General features: G+C 37.8%; 1 protein-coding gene across 1 annotated transcript in view; it reads right to left on the bottom strand.

Annotated features, from left to right (window-relative positions):
* The window catches only part of LOC107097797 (poly [ADP-ribose] polymerase 14-like), a 34,028-nt gene extending 19,156 nt beyond the window's left edge, over positions 1–14,872 (bottom strand). Inside the window, exons 1-8 of the mRNA XM_015395093.1 lie at positions 14,756–14,872; positions 11,794–11,894; positions 10,254–10,284; positions 9,490–9,660; positions 6,445–6,567; positions 6,087–6,260; positions 1,575–1,700; positions 1,164–1,265 (exon numbers count right to left, since the gene is read on the bottom strand). Coding sequence (XP_015250579.1) covers positions 1,164–1,265; positions 1,575–1,700; positions 6,087–6,260; positions 6,445–6,567; positions 9,490–9,586 — 622 coding nt within the window. The 5' untranslated portion in view covers positions 9,587–9,660; positions 10,254–10,284; positions 11,794–11,894; positions 14,756–14,872. The remainder of the gene's footprint in view (positions 1–1,163; positions 1,266–1,574; positions 1,701–6,086; positions 6,261–6,444; positions 6,568–9,489; positions 9,661–10,253; positions 10,285–11,793; positions 11,895–14,755) is intronic.
* Positions 14,873–15,791: the final 919 nt, after the last annotated feature.

The raw sequence follows: 15,791 nt of genomic DNA, 5'->3' as shown, positions 1-15,791 counted from the left end.
TTTTTTTTTTTTTTCTTCATTTATCCATACCGCTTCCCGCGCCCCCCCTGCAATGGCATTGCGCCCCCCCTTTGGGAACCACTGGTTTAATATTTATATATGCTGATGAAGGTTCTCAGTCATCCAGGTCATAGTCATTCCGTAAAAATTAAAAAAATATCCACTGGACTTGGTTTCCCAGATTTGAAGACGTTTCGCCACCTCTCCAGGAAGCTTTCTCAATTCAAATGTCTGGATCCGCACTGAGTTTTATAAGACTCAAACTCACTGCGGATCCAGACATTTGAATTGAGAAAGCTTCCTGGAGAGGTGGCGAACATCTTCAAATCTTGGAAACCAAGTCCAGTGGATATTTTTTTAATTTTTACGGAATATTTATATAATGGCAGAACATGATTGCTGACAACACCACACTACACGAGGAAGTAGAAAACACAGCCTATACTATTATCAAGGTCTCCTCATGCTTTTGGAGAGCAACACTAATTCTTTCTAGGTGTTTTTCCACAATCTGTTGATAGTGGTGATATTTGTGAGCTAGTCCTGGGATAATTTAAATGTTTACATTTGAAAACCCTCGCGAGCGAGAGCTGAAGCACATTTTCGTTATGGAGCCATTTGCATAGTAATTTGCCAATGTGGACTTTGCGGACGCGTGAAGCATAAACCAAGATTTAGATGGCTTAGGATGACCAGAGAGGGTCTGGCATCACCTTTTATCATAATTCTGTTGTCAGGAGTAGAAAGGCAGGAAACTGCAGCTAGAGACTTTGATAAATTTGAATACATTTAGTAGTTCTGCCCTATTTTGCTGTTCCCATGGCTTTGGTCAAGAAGAAAGCAGGCCTAAGACAGAAAGTAAAAGACTTCCTTTGTAAATTGAGCTTATATCAATGATTTTGTTAAACATGTCTGGAATCAATTCTGTTCATGGTCAAAGATGTTTCCTTCTTTGTGTACACTATCAGAGACATATCCCTCCCTTAGTGGTATGGGTGATAAAACTGATGAGCAAATAGGCCCGTCTAAGCAGATGGTTATAGTGTAGTACCGACTGCTTTATCCAAAAAAAAAAAATTGTTTGTCAGTGTTATTGTTATGTTTTATTCGCAGACAGCATTTTTAGGCATTGAGCTTCAATATTATTATAAGATGAGAAAAACCTTCAGGGTCCTTGAATGTAACGATGGCCGCCTGCTCCTTTGGGATCATGAGTATGTGCTCTGGCAGCTCCCAGTTCTTCTCAAAATATAGCTCAATCGTGTCTGTAACCAAATCAGGTGAAAAAGTTAATATAAATAAACAAATATTCACAATTCTATATAAAAGCCTTGCTCTGCCTTGCTAACACCGTTGCTCTAAGTTTCTGAAAATAGGCTAAAGTTACTGTCAGTTTAGATATTAGCTTTTCATTTAACACTTGATTCCGAAAACATAAGCTCTTTTCCATAATATCTATCACAACAGAACTAAATTTACATCATTTAGGTAAGTTTTTTTTTTTTTTTTTACTGATAAAAAAGATTATACGCAAAGCCACTCCAAAGCTATGTGCCTAAAATACTGTGCTATACCTTTGACCACAGTTGGAGGCACACATTCTATTTTGATGCTCTTTGCTGCCCCTAGTCTCCGAGCTGTCAGTCCTTGATTCCTCATCTTTGAGTTTGTCTGACTCACAGAGATGAACTTTTCTGCATCTGCAAAAACAATTTAGTTCACTATTGTATGACTGAGATAATAATAATGATAATGAATAACAAAAACAACAACAATGACAACAATAATAATAATAATAACAAACCGTCTTCTGGTCATTTTGTGATACTTCAACCTCATACTAAGATTGAATGGTATACCATAATGCAATTAATTCAATTCAGCTTAATATAGTTTTATTTATACTGTTTTTTTATTCACAACATGTCATATCAAGGTACTTTATAGAGACAAATAAATCATATCATACAGTCATACTGGTAACCCCCCCCCCCAAAAAAAAAAAAAACAAACAAGCAAGCTGATTGCATCAAGTCATTGACTTGCAGGCCAACATTGTTATTAATGAGCTCGTAGCAACAAGCAAATGCAAATGCATGTTGTTTTTGACTCTACAACAATCCCTCTCACTGAACATGCTTGAATCGACAGTGGAGAGGAAAAAGTTGTTCACATTTAATAAATTCTGGGCATAGAAACAAGACTGTGATCATCTTTCCCAAGAGGAGGTCTTACTTCAAAAATGTGTGAGTCCTTGACATTCGCATAAAACAATTCCAAAGTTTTGCTTTTCTCTGGTACACCAGCTGACAAACTGTTGGAATGTTTGTAGTTTTGCAGAGTACGGGGCATGTTTGAATTGAATTACATTCTGGAGCTGTGCTGTTATAGGTGGCTTCAAATTGGTTAGCTCTGCTAGCTTGAATATGATATTCTTTTTTACGAGAACTTCACTCTTCCATTTGTGGATCAGAATTTCTTCTTTTCTTATGTTTTTGCTTCTGGTCTTGAATGCTGTGAAATTAGAAAGATTTTACTTATATTTTTTTCGTTTTTAGATACTTGTTATGATATATAATCACATCAACCAAAGCAAGTTGATTTTTCCGACCCAGGAGCAGCTAATTAAAATCTGAAAACCTTAAATACTACATCAACTACTTCCAGCTGAGTTGAAAAGAAGCACCAGGGATGCAGAGCAGGAGCAAGGAGACAAGAGAGGAATGGGACATATATGCTAGCTCTTTCATTAATAATCATGGGCAGATTTCTATTTTATAAGTAATTTAGAAAAACTTCAAGCACTAGCAAGAACCCAGCCAAAATATCGGAAATGCAGCCTAATGTGTTTTAATGAAACATAGCTGCAGGATCACATCTCGAAATCAAGGGTCTCTCTGCCAGGCTTTCTAAACCAAACGAACAGACAGAGATTTATAAAAGACTGGAAAACTTTTAGGAGGGTTGGCATTGCTTGTGAACAACATATGGGGTATTCCAGAAAATGTTACTCTGAAGATTTGTCAATGAAAGCCAGTTGTTGAACTGCTGCCCTATAATCTGCCTATAGAGTTAAACAATGTTCTGTTTCTAACCGCTTACTCCACCTTCTGCCATGCCGACACTGCATGTGATGTAATTAGTTATGTGGTTGCTAGGTTTCAAACACTACAATCAAATGCATTTGAAGCAATAAATTGATCCTGTTTAAATTAGTGCTACACTGCCAGTGTTCCTACAGTTTGTCAGCTGCTGCACCATAGAAACCAAAATGTTGGACTTGTTTTATGTGTCATGTCTTGGCACTGATGACTGTCTTGATATCCCATGTCATTTAGCCCCGCCCAGTTTCTCATTACCACTCTTATGTTTCCCCTTCTATATTCTCCATTTAACCTCCCTTCTTTCAGTCATCTGTGCCAGATTATTCAAGCCCTTGGTAAGAGTTTTCTTGCGGGTATTATTGTTTCTGATTGCCTGATCCTCACTAGTTTCTGCCTTTGGACCTCTGAGCCTGCCTGCCCCTGTTCTGATCTGATTGCCTGACCTGTCTTCAGACTCCTGCTGGATTCTGCCTGTTTACAGAACCTGGAACTGCTTCCTGACACCGACCTGGATTTCCCTTCGGTACCTCTTTGCATCTCTGATCTTCTGGCTCGACCCTGGCTTTGGCTTCACCCTCTAGATTGTCCTGACATTATTCAAATGTCAAGGACTCATACATCTGTGTAGTAAGACCACCTCTTGGAAAATCAGATCAAAATTTTGTTTTTCTCTGCTCAGAGTATTAGTCACTTTATAAGAGCCAAAATTCAGTAAAAAGAACTGTACGAAGATGGTCTCAGGAGGATGAACAAACACTTCAAGGTTGTTTTGAGGCTGCAGACTGGAATGCAATGTGTAAGCCACATGAAGACGACATCAATGCAATGGTTGAGTGTGTGACTGACTACTTAAAACTCTGTGTAGATAACACCATCCCTACCAGAACAGTGAAATGTTTCCCAAATAGAAAACCATGGATCGCAATTGATCTAATGCGACTGCTCAACAAGAGCAACATTACGAGACAGGCAACAGTTGAGAGCAGACATAAATCTACAAAAATTTGAAAGTATTCAATACCGAACACTAAAATTATTTAGAGGAGCAATTGATTAAAACACAAAGAGACAAAGAGCTTAAATTCAAAAGAGAGTAATTAGCATTAAATTGCTGTATTCATTTAGGAAATAAACATGAACATCCAACCCAAAAAACAAAAGAAACTTTGCTACAAAAACTATATAAAAGATATTACAAGTTTTGCTTGAATAAGAAAATTACAGAATTCAAAATAGATCAGGTTAAAAAGCTTTCAACTCAGGAAGATAAGTTTCACTGTTGATAATAATTTCATGTTTGAATTCGATACTTTAAATTTAAATTAGGAACTATTTATTGATTCTCAAAAACCCACAGTCTCTTGTAAAATTATTCAGTTACACCAGCTGTTTAATTAATGGCAAATTGTCTTTACTTAGCTGCTCTATCTATTTAGGAAAAGTCTCACATGTCCTGAGTGTTGGGATCTGGAGATCTGCCACCTGTCCTGAGCTGGGGCTCTCAGCACACCTGGGAGTCTTCAGCTCATCAGAAGACCACACTACTTAAGCAGCAGCCAGACCTTCCTTCGACGCCGCAGTGTTGACCAAGTTTGGTTAGCGAGCCTGAGCCTCTGATTATCTTATGATCACTAGTGGACTCTTGAGAGAGACTAGTCATCTAACCTGTTTTTGTCTTCTTTGCTCATAGAAAAGCCGACTGAAGTCTGAAGCTCTGGAGGAGCTTAACCTGGAAGATTGCCTGCCTGCCCAAGTAAGCCAAACCTGAAGATCTCAGCCTGGACTCCAATCAGCTCTCAGGGAAGAGCTGGGAAACAACTCTAATCTGTCAATCCCTAGCTTGAAGCTAGNAGGAGCTTAACCTGGAAGATTGCCTGCCTGCCCAAGTAAGCCAAACCTGAAGATCTCAGCCTGGACTCCAATCAGCTCTCTGGGAAGAGCTAGGAGACTACTCTGATCAGTCAATCTCTAGCTAGAAGCTAGACGCTGCTGCTGCTGAACTCTCTGTGGCCCCCACCGTCTCTGGACCTTGAGCATTTGGTGTGAGAATTAGTCTAGTATTACTGATAGTGTTCTGATTGCCTGATCCTGACCTGTTTTGCTTTTGGACCTCTGAGTCTGCCTGTCCCTTTTCTGGTCTGTTTGCCTGACCTATCTTTGGACACCTGTTAGATTCCTTTTGTGGACTGAACCTGGATCTGCCCCTTTAATTTGCCCTCTGGATTATCCTGCCTTTCTTTGTCTGTTTGGCTCCGTTCTCCTGTCGATTCAATCCTTAAGGCTTCAGGGTCTGGAACTCTCTGTGGGACAACTACTGCGTCTAGTCAGCGCTGTATTGTAAACCAGGCCTCAGACGTCCTAAGCAAGGTACACACTGTACGATTTTTGCCCTTTTCGTGCCGACTCTCCAGTTGTAGGAGAAAACCTTAGATGAGGCAGACTTTTAGCCTGATCATGTGTCGTTTAATATACAGGGGGTGAAGAGGGGCGATCAGCCTCTCATGACCACCTCCCGATCATCGTAAGGTCAGGAGAAAATCAAACATGTTTGAAATTTAGTTGGCCATCGTAAGGTGGTCTTTGGCAAATCACTCAATAGGCAAACAAGGATTCTTCCTCTTAGATGAAAAAACAGGCATGGTGAAGGTGCGAGTGAAATGGAGTTCTTTCTGTAAAATTGATAGTAGCCATTTTTGCTCCTGTCATGTCTTTGCCCAAATATGTTGTCACCTTTTCTTTATATACAAACCCTATGCCCTTATTCAACCACATACCACAATAGAGTGCTGACAATAAACAGCCTTATACAAAAGTATTATTTTCCTAGTTTTGAAAGAAAATTTATTTTTACCTATTTTTCTTAACCTAAAAAATGCAATACATGATCCACAAGCTGTGGTATTAGGTGGAACCAGTTCAGTTTCCTTTCAGTAACCAACCTCAACCACTGATCTTGTATCTTTAACAGGCTATTTTGATTACCTGTAGGGTTAATGAATGTCACCACTGCCATTTTGGATTCCTTAAAGATCACCAGACTGAAGTCATTCTCTTCCAATCCTGAGGTCCTCTCCACTAGCATCTGCAGAAGATCTTCTGACAGGTTTTCTGAGACATTCTCCAACAACACTGCAGTGCTTGGATCTGAATTAGTATCTGACAGGGAAAATGGAATCTATTATTGGTTAAATATGTATAGCTTACCTTTTTAAATAAGCAATATAATTCAATTCAATTTCAATTCAGTTTATTAAAATAGTGCTAATTCACAACACAAGTCATCTCAAGGCACTTTACAGTTCAACCAGATCATACAGTCAAATTAATTCAAAATGTGTACCTTTGACAGCTGGAGCAAAACTCTCCCCTTGGAGCATCTTCACTTCCCCTATTGGCCAAGCCTTTATTCCTTGTCTCTTCATCTTTGTGCTGGTCTGGCTCATGGTTATAAATTTGTCTGCATCTGCAAAATCACTCGCGTTCACTTTTTTAGGACTGAAATAGTAGCGAATAACTACAATGTGTTCCAGTAGAAACAAACACCATCATGTGAATACATCACCCTTATTTGGATATTGTGACAGCAGATCTGTACAACTTGCCCCAGGCATAAGTTTTATGCTGGCTGCCTTTTCTGACACTACCAGGATTCAAACCCAAGCACAGGTGTTGGGACTGGGATGTCCCAGTAACTTGATCCCATAACAGGGAGCAGGTGAACCGCTTTGTAAAATGATTTGGAATCATCGAACTGGTCAAATCCACATTCCTACTAGTCAGAACTTTAATTATTGATTTCTAAATTACATTTTTGACTGTAAAATTTAAATTTCAGGATTTAAAAAATACAAGAATAATGTTTCAGATATTTAGAAATCTTTACACATTTTAAGAGGCTGTTTTGACATTTATTAGTTTGACTAAATACGTATTCCAGATATCTCAAATGCATTTGTTCCAACTAAAATCAACATTTGAACATGTAAAATGAACATTTCAGATATCTTCAGATGTAATTCTTGCTATCACAAATAATGTCAAGTATCCAATTTATGTGTATTGGGCATTTACTTCCAGATATCTAAAATTACGTTCTTTTTATCCAAATTAACATTTCTGGACATCTCAACCTGAATTCTGACGAGGATGAACTCTAATTTCAGATCTTCATTATCCAGTTACTACTAGTCATTAAGATAATTTTAGATATCAAAAATGAATATAACATTCTAGATATCAAGAAATCCAATCCTTGCCTAAAAAATATTTCTACTAGTAATAATAATAATAATAATAATAATACATTTTATTTAGAAAGTGCCTTTCTACAAAACAAAGTCAAAACACAGAATAAAATCATTTACAAATACAAAGCCGTGGACAGGGAAGTTGATATTTAAGAGAATAGGCAATCTTAAAAAGATTAGTTTTGAGCTTTGATTTGAAATGGAGAAGTGAGTCTGCATTTCTAAGTAGGGGTGGTAGTTCCACAGGTGGGGGGCAGAGCAGCTGAATGCTCTGGTAGAAATGCCATTACAGATATCAACTACTAATTCTACAACTTGTTAAAGTGGATTTTCGGATATTTAAAATGAATAATGCCTATCCAAAATGAAGTTTTATATACTAATAAATGTATTTTGACTAAGTTTCAAATGAATAATGGGAAGTCAGTGAACAATTCCCTTGTTTGCACATGCACAGTGCACAAGGTTGAGGGAAATAAATTCTCAAGGGCTGGTTATCCTCCCGCAGCAGTGTGTCACAGTGAGCTTGTCGCAGATATTTTTGATTTATGCCCAATTTTGAAGCGTGGTCTGCGCTGTTATTCCAGGCCACAATGCTAGAAGGATAATCACAATCTAGCTGTGGGTCTAGATACGGCCAAGGCAGGGAGGAAGTGGTAAAATGCAAGGGGAATGTTTGTGCGACAACGGAGGGACATGAGGGCGAAAAAGAGTGGAGATCCAGGTGGAAAAAGGGTCCCAGCATTCTTGCTCATTTCGCTCTTCTTGCTGGTCCATCTTTATGAGCCGTTTTCCACAATGGCGGTCATACAAACAAAACAAGACGGTAAGGTACCAAACAGGAAATACGCATAGTGTAGAGCGGATGTAGATCTGACCAATCAGAGGCCTCCTTTCTGCAGCACTGTCTGTGGTCACCTACAATTTTGAAGACGTCCCCCAGAGTGTCTGCAGAAGGGTGGAGCATATCTATATCACTGCGACACACACGCAGATGACCTGGTTTCTAAGCACTAATCAGACTTTAGTTGCTAGTAGCTTTGCATTAACAGCAGGAAATGCTCACAATCGCCTCACAATGGTCGAGTGAATTTCAAACAAGTTTCATTTTTGTCCAACCATTCAATTCACAATCAGGAGGTGGTCATTAAAGGCTAACAGTCTTACCCCTTTATTCTACACAATGCAGGATGCGCAATGAAGCTAAAAGCTCTGCCCTACCCCAAAATTTTATGCACAACTGAAAGATCTCCCCGAAAAAAGAAAAACCATATGCCTACAGTACTTAAAATTTAAATGACTCAAATTGTGAAAAAAAATTCAATCAATTAATTAGGGCTGCAACTATCGACTATTTTGCTGATCGATTAATCTGTAGATTTTAATTTTGACTAATCGATTAATAATTGGATGGCGAAAGATTCCTTAGAGAAGTTTTCACAATGAATTTAAACCAAGTGAAGCTCAAACTGCCTTTTCAAGACTTCTGGATAGAGCATATTAGTAGACAAAAAAAAGGTTCTTCATCTGTAATGCAAAATGTTTTAATATTTTTTTTACAATTTTGGTATAGTAACTGCTCTGTTTGCTCCCAGACTGTAAGCCGTTAGCATAAGCCAAGCTACAGGGTTGATCGCTTGTTTAATGCCGCTCGTATTTCATTTATTTATTGTTTGGTGTAGGAGTAAATTTATGTCTGCAATGTACTCTGATTTAGTTAAATCACATATAGATTAATTGATTTATTATGAAATCTGATGGGGTTTTTTCAAATGCTATTCTTTGGTTATATTAACAGTAATTTGTATAAGTTTAAAGTTAGTCTTATAGATCAAAAGAATTAAAAACTAGTTTTTGCATGATTTGATTATGATATGAAATATTAATATAAAATGTATAATTGCCAGAGAAATATAATTTAACGATATAACATTTACAATTTAGGTTACATAAATGAATAAGTTAAAATAAATATAAGGTTGGGTGCTTAATTATTGTAAAAAGATTAAGGTTTTTAAAATTTGATGATACAATGTAATGTTTGCATTGTGCTGTTTATTATTTACGGGATACAGTTAAAGAAACTTACATTTTCGCAAATTTCTTAAAGATTGGGACTTTTGAGTTATGATGTATACCTGTAGGGTTAATGAAAGTCACCACAGCCATGTTGGATTCCCTCATCACCAGACTGAAGTCATTCTCATCCAGTCCAGAGATGCTCTCCACCAACATCTGCAGAAGATCTTTTGACAGGTTTTCTGAGACATTGCTCAATACAACAGCAGCCCTTGGATCCAAATTAGAATCTGAGTAAAAATGAAGACATAAAATAAACCAACAGTTGATTAGATTTTTATGGTTTATTGTTGTTACATGAGCTTTATAATATGTAACTTTAATTAAAGTTGAAGGAAAACTCTCCATTCTAAGTCCCTTTAATGCCCCTTTTTATTGTAAGTACAAAATTAACAAAAAAATCTCCTGAGTAAATCAGGAAATAAAAAAACGTGATTAACTAAGGATGGTGGAAAAAGAGGAGACCCTGAGTTTACTAAACAAAATCTCTGACCAGATTAGCTCTGGGGAGCTAACCTGGCAACAGAAACAGAGGCTGAGTAAACTCTCTTTCTGAAATGTAAAACTCTGGGTTTCCCTGATTTCAGGTTTTAAAAGACTTTCCAGTAAGCCTGCATTGTGAAACACACCTCTGGACTGATTCCTATTAACTATTGCTGTAGACCTCCCTCTGCTTTACATGAAAATAAGTAGCCAAACTGATAAGAAAGACAAACTGAGTCCAAATGCCAACTGGTATTGTCCTGCATGATCAGATCTGGATCAAACCCAACATGCTGCAGCAGGAACTTTGCTGTTCACAACATCAAAGTTAAGGTTTTACCTAAGCTATCATCCCTTTTGTTTAGCGGGGTCTGTAAAAAAAAAGAACACACAAAGAGATGATTGAACAACAAGAAGATCATCAGAACATTTTTATTTTTGGCACAATCATTTTGAAGAGATTAATCAAAGTTTCCAGAGGTCACCAAAGGTTTTTTTAATTCAAAAAGTGGTGAATAGGTTAATAAAAAAAAAGAAACTCTGAGCACGACATACAAAAATATGAATACCAGCATATTTTTAACACTAACCTTAGCTTAAAGTTAATGCACACCTCTAAACTGTATCACTAATATTAGTTGGTTATTTTGGTCCCAGCAATTCCTTATTGTCCTCAGAAGATAACATAAAACCATAAACTAGTACAATCAAAGTTAATGTTCACATGATTGAAACAAAGTAAAAAATTGTCCTACAAATTATCAAAGCGAGGTATACACTTTTAATGACAGCTTTACATTTATGTAAATATACTTTGTATGATAACTTTACATTTCTGTACCTCAGAAATCACGTGTTTATCATCTTTTATAAATCTTTTTTTTATTCAGTACCTTGATAAGTTCCTGCTTTGTAATATCTCATCAATATGAAATAATATGTTAGAACATATTTTTTGTTTGTTCATCATTATGTAATACATCTGGCACAATGAATACTTATCATATACTTGTTTTATTGACTCAGCATATTGTAAAAATTTCTTAGGCTTTCATGTTTTAGAAAAAGCCTATTGATGCAATATAAAACTCTTGCTTATCAAATGCCCTCTTGGAAAATGACCTTAGAAAATGCCCTCTTATCAACTAGTTGTTGGTCAATCCATGACATCAGTCGACTTTAGATTAATTAATTAATTGATAACTTTTATCCTAATATCATAACACCGATTTCAGTCACATTTCTAGCATATAAGAAGATATCTGACCTGAATATGTTTGTGGATTCAAGAATCAATAAAACAAAAAAAGATCATCCTTACGAATATGAATGTTCAAGTGGTCTGTACTTATACAGCATTTTTATACAGCTTATACAGCTCTTGTTGCCAAAAGCACAAATTCTCTGATGGACGAGAGATGCAGATGGACAAGAGAGTGAGCTCATTATTACGTCACTTAAAACCTATTGAACTGGGGTGAAACAGTTTAAATATAACCACATTAACTAAAAATATTAAAAACTGCAGGCGAAACATATTACATTTTCTATTCTTGTACCTGCAGTTTTTACCACAAATCTAAAAAAACATGTTATTTTCACATTATCTTCACTTTCAGCCACTAAGAGTATATAGCATGAAATATAACATCTTTTTTTTCATTATTTTCGTGGAAAAATGTGTCAACCACGCTTTAAGGAATGAACTAAAAACCAATGTACAATCTACTTTTTCTTCTCATGTACAACCCTTTAAATTGCCTTGCCACTAAAATTTGATTTATAAATCATAAATCAATACATGCGCCAAACAAATCTAGGACATCAAGTTCTTTATGACAACCTACTTGTTGCCCTTGGAGCTTGAGCAGCAGGTTTACCTGTGAGGGTCGTCCCTCTGGGTCAAAACTCAGCTGCAATGTCAAAGGATGGTTTTCCACAATGATTTCATGATGTTCCTTTACAAGGATTCGCTCTCTGACTGAAAAATATTTAAAAAATGCATCAAATAAGTAAAAAAAATGGTCAACAAATTTATGCACAATCATCTGCTGATTTTTTTTAGGTATACCATTAATTTACTTGATTGGACCTCCTTTTGCTTTCAGAACGACCTTGTTACTTCATCTCATAGATACAATGAGGTACACAGACATTCCCCAGAGATTTTGGTTCATCTTGACATGACACAGAATCCCCTATTCCACCACATCCCAAATGTTCTCTGTTAAGATTTGCTGATGCTGGGGTCAGTGGTCTTATTGACAGGTTTAAATTAGACCCTATTTCAGAAATTGAGCTTAACTTAATCAGATTTGAGAGCAGCTATTCTAATTCATTTCTTCAACTATCTGATATCCAGGGTTTTAGGTTTCACCACAGGTGATATAATTTGCTGTAGGGGCCTTCACCCTGAGGCCCAGTCCCAAACCGGCCCCTAAATACTACCCTTACGCACGAACCCTCTTTTTTTGCTTGGGCGGGGGATTGAGTCTGAGTTAAGTCAGCCCAGGTTCAAACATTAGCATGAGTAGGCCTACAGTATATATAAAGACATCATCAATGGAATGCAGTCAAAAAAAATCTAAACATATTACACACAAAAAATAACACTGCCGATACTGCAAAATAATATGTACTGTGGCAGAGGCCAACTCGGTGTCGAGAGTGATATGCTAAAGAATTGAAGTTGTATCACTGACAGTACATTGATTTAAAACAAACAATAAAATTCTTTGTTTCCATTAAATGTGTGTTAAACTACCATTGAATCAGGTTAGGTCCAGTCATCAGCTATTGTTATGTTTAACCTTTGCCAGCTGAAGTAGCGGCATCTTATCAAATGCAATTAACAACATGTAAGAACTTAAACTTTGTCTCTGGCTACGTTCACACTGCCTTGATGCTCAATTCCAATTCTTTGTGAAATCCGATTTTTTTGCTTTGCCGTTCATATTTGCAAAATATATGCTGTTAGGTTTATTCAATGATGATTATAAAATTAATGTATGTGTGCTTATGAAACATTTGAGCAAGGGGTTGCTCCACTCTGTCTTGTGATTCAGTCATTAGACCACCCTGCCTTGTGATTCTGGTGAAGCATCCTGTCTTTATGAACTGATCAATTATTCTGTCAGAACAATACTCTGTTTGTAACCATGCGTCATGTTCTGTTAATAAAGCGCTCTGCAGAGGAGGTCCGGTTGAGAGAGAGTGTTTGAGTCTTGGGTGCAACTGTCTCTCCTCCTGCAGGAAACTGTTTGAAAATCCCTTACTGTGTATTTCAGTTCTTCTTTTACAAACCTGCATTTTTGAACCCAACATATGCGACTTGTATGTGATCTCTTGTGTGAACTCCAGTCATACAATTGTCCTGCATGCGCAGTAGAGGACGCAATGATGTCACAGGCCAGCGTGCTCTATGTTTACGAAAGTAAACATGGATGGTAGTACTGGCGCACATCTAGCGGTCTTTTCCAACCATAAAAACTCAATCTTTTCACATGGTTAAACATAAATACTGCTGTCCGCATCATCATCTGCCATGGTTGTTGTTTTTCTTGCAGCTTCTGAGTAGCAAGACGCTGAATAGTGACCTATGTAGGGTATTAATGACGTTCAGGTCGGATGAATCTGACCTGGCCGTTCAGACACAGGTAGCATTTGAAAAGATCAGGTTCAAATCAGATTCAGGACGACATAGCCAAGTGGCCTGGGTTGGATTGGAAAAAATCGGATCTGTGTTGTTCAGACTGTCATGAAAAGATCAGATCCAGGTCGCATATGGGCAAAAAAATCGTATTTGGGTTACTTCAGGCTGCAGTGTGAACGTAGCCTCTGTGGGACAGCTCACAATGTTAAATTACATGAAAACATGGAAAACTCTTATGCAACGAGGAAAACCAAAAAATGCAGAAAACACAATTTGATAGTTAACTGCTGTGCATCCATCAAATGTGGCTGAGGTGCCTATGTATGAAGCCTATGTAGTCAGGAAAAACAGTTTACTGCAGAGATCACTATTTTGCTTGAATGTGACTGCGACTGCGTTTGTCCTCTATAAAATCTATATCTAACACAAACAAACAAAATTGTTTTCAGATGATCTATGTAGAGAAACCTCATCATCACTTGACAAGATAGGATATGTGGATTTTACAGAAGCCAATTTTTTACCATGATGGTAAAAAGGTGGGGGTAGCTGTTAATTTCATTGCATTCTGACCATTACTTGTCCTGAAAATGACACACTGTAGAATCAACATCAATTTCAAGAACTTGGTAAGACTCACACCAACAGTTTGAATGAGCTTGGCGGGTTTAGAAAGTCAATTATCCATTTCATGTCGATGGATTAATTCAGCATTGCATTTATTTTCTCCTGCGGGTCGTTGTTTCCAAGTAGGGCGATCCCAGGCTCACCTGTGTTGACTTACCTGTGCAATCTTGGCTAATATTTAACCAGCTGCTGTATAATGACTCTAATCTGATATATTAGTCACCAGCATCCTCCCTGCAGGCTGACCTTTGAACCCAGAGGTGACCTGAGCTTAATTTGGGGACAAAGAAGCTGTGGAGACATTAGATCAGCAGACTGCTGGAGCCATGTGACTCATCCTGACTACAGTCAGGAGCTGAGCTGCATGCTGGGACCTCAGCTGACATCTGAAGATTGTTTATTACCCCAGAAGAATATTAATCATCATACGTAGTTTCCACAGGGAGAACTGGACTTTTGTAGAAATAGACGTTTTGAAGTCAGAAAGATAAACTTAGGGCCATCTTGACACACATTAACTTTTTAAAAAACAGAAACAGAAGCTTTGGGCCGCAGAAACTCACCCGCCTCTGATTTGAAGAAGATGGAGGCTCTGGGCGCCTCCTCCTCCACCTCCACCCGGCATTCTCCTCCACCCGATTTCTTTTTACTCTGGAAGTAAAGCAGTAGTTTGTTTTTCACCGTCTTACTCTGAACCGAACTCCAGTTCCCTTCCACGGTCACGGGCAGACAGTCTGAGTCCTCCATGGTTCAGGTCTGAACCCACTCTGACACTAAAAGGATAAAAAAAACACCACAGGAGGAGGAGGAGAATGAGGAGGAGGAGGGTTCTGCAAGAGTTTCACTTTCCCTTCTTTATAAATGGACCAAGAAACTGAACCAGATACAGAAATGAAATGGAAGCTTCAGAAATATTGTTTTATAAGAGATGAATAAAGCTAAATAAGAAAATCACAAAATCAAAATATCTAATACAAGAAACAACAAGAAACTAAGTTGTTCTCTGTTTTTTTCAGATATGCTCTTACAGTTTAAAGAAACTTTAGCTTCTTTTACATTATTCTTTAATTTATTTGTTCATTTATATATTTAATATATTATATTTGCATTCTGACTACCTGACCTGTTCTATCTATCCGCCTCTGAGCCTGCCAAGTGCCGTCTAATCTGTTTGCCTGACCTGTTTTCGGACTCCTGCCGGATCTCTGCCTGATTTAGTACCGACAGAACTGTTTCTTAACTTTCCTACTCTCTTCCAGCTTCTCAGGTCTTCTAGTTTCAGCCTACTCTTTACACCCAGAACTAGAACCAAACATGAAGAAGCAGCATTTAACGAGTCCCTCATTTCATTCCACCCTGCATGACAGGCTCATCCTGCCTCAGGAAAGAGGGCTGTTCAGGCCTGACATGCCACTGTTTCTGATCATCTGGGACAAGGTGGCATCCTATCACTCTTGTATAGATAGTGAGTGGTTTGTGGTGCACCTTAGGATGATGGTGTTATTTCTTCCTTCATACTCTCTACAGTCCTACAGAGGATCTCTTCAGTGAAAGAATATGGAAGGTATATGATCACTGCCCCTATGACCAGGTGCCCTT

Source organism: Cyprinodon variegatus, unplaced genomic scaffold (assembly GCF_000732505.1).
Source record: "Cyprinodon variegatus isolate N-32 unplaced genomic scaffold, C_variegatus-1.0 Scaffold725, whole genome shotgun sequence".
NCBI lineage: Eukaryota > Metazoa > Chordata > Actinopteri > Cyprinodontiformes > Cyprinodontidae > Cyprinodon > Cyprinodon variegatus.
Note: the sequence above shows the minus strand (reverse complement) of the source record. Positions and strands in the feature narration are given on the sequence as shown.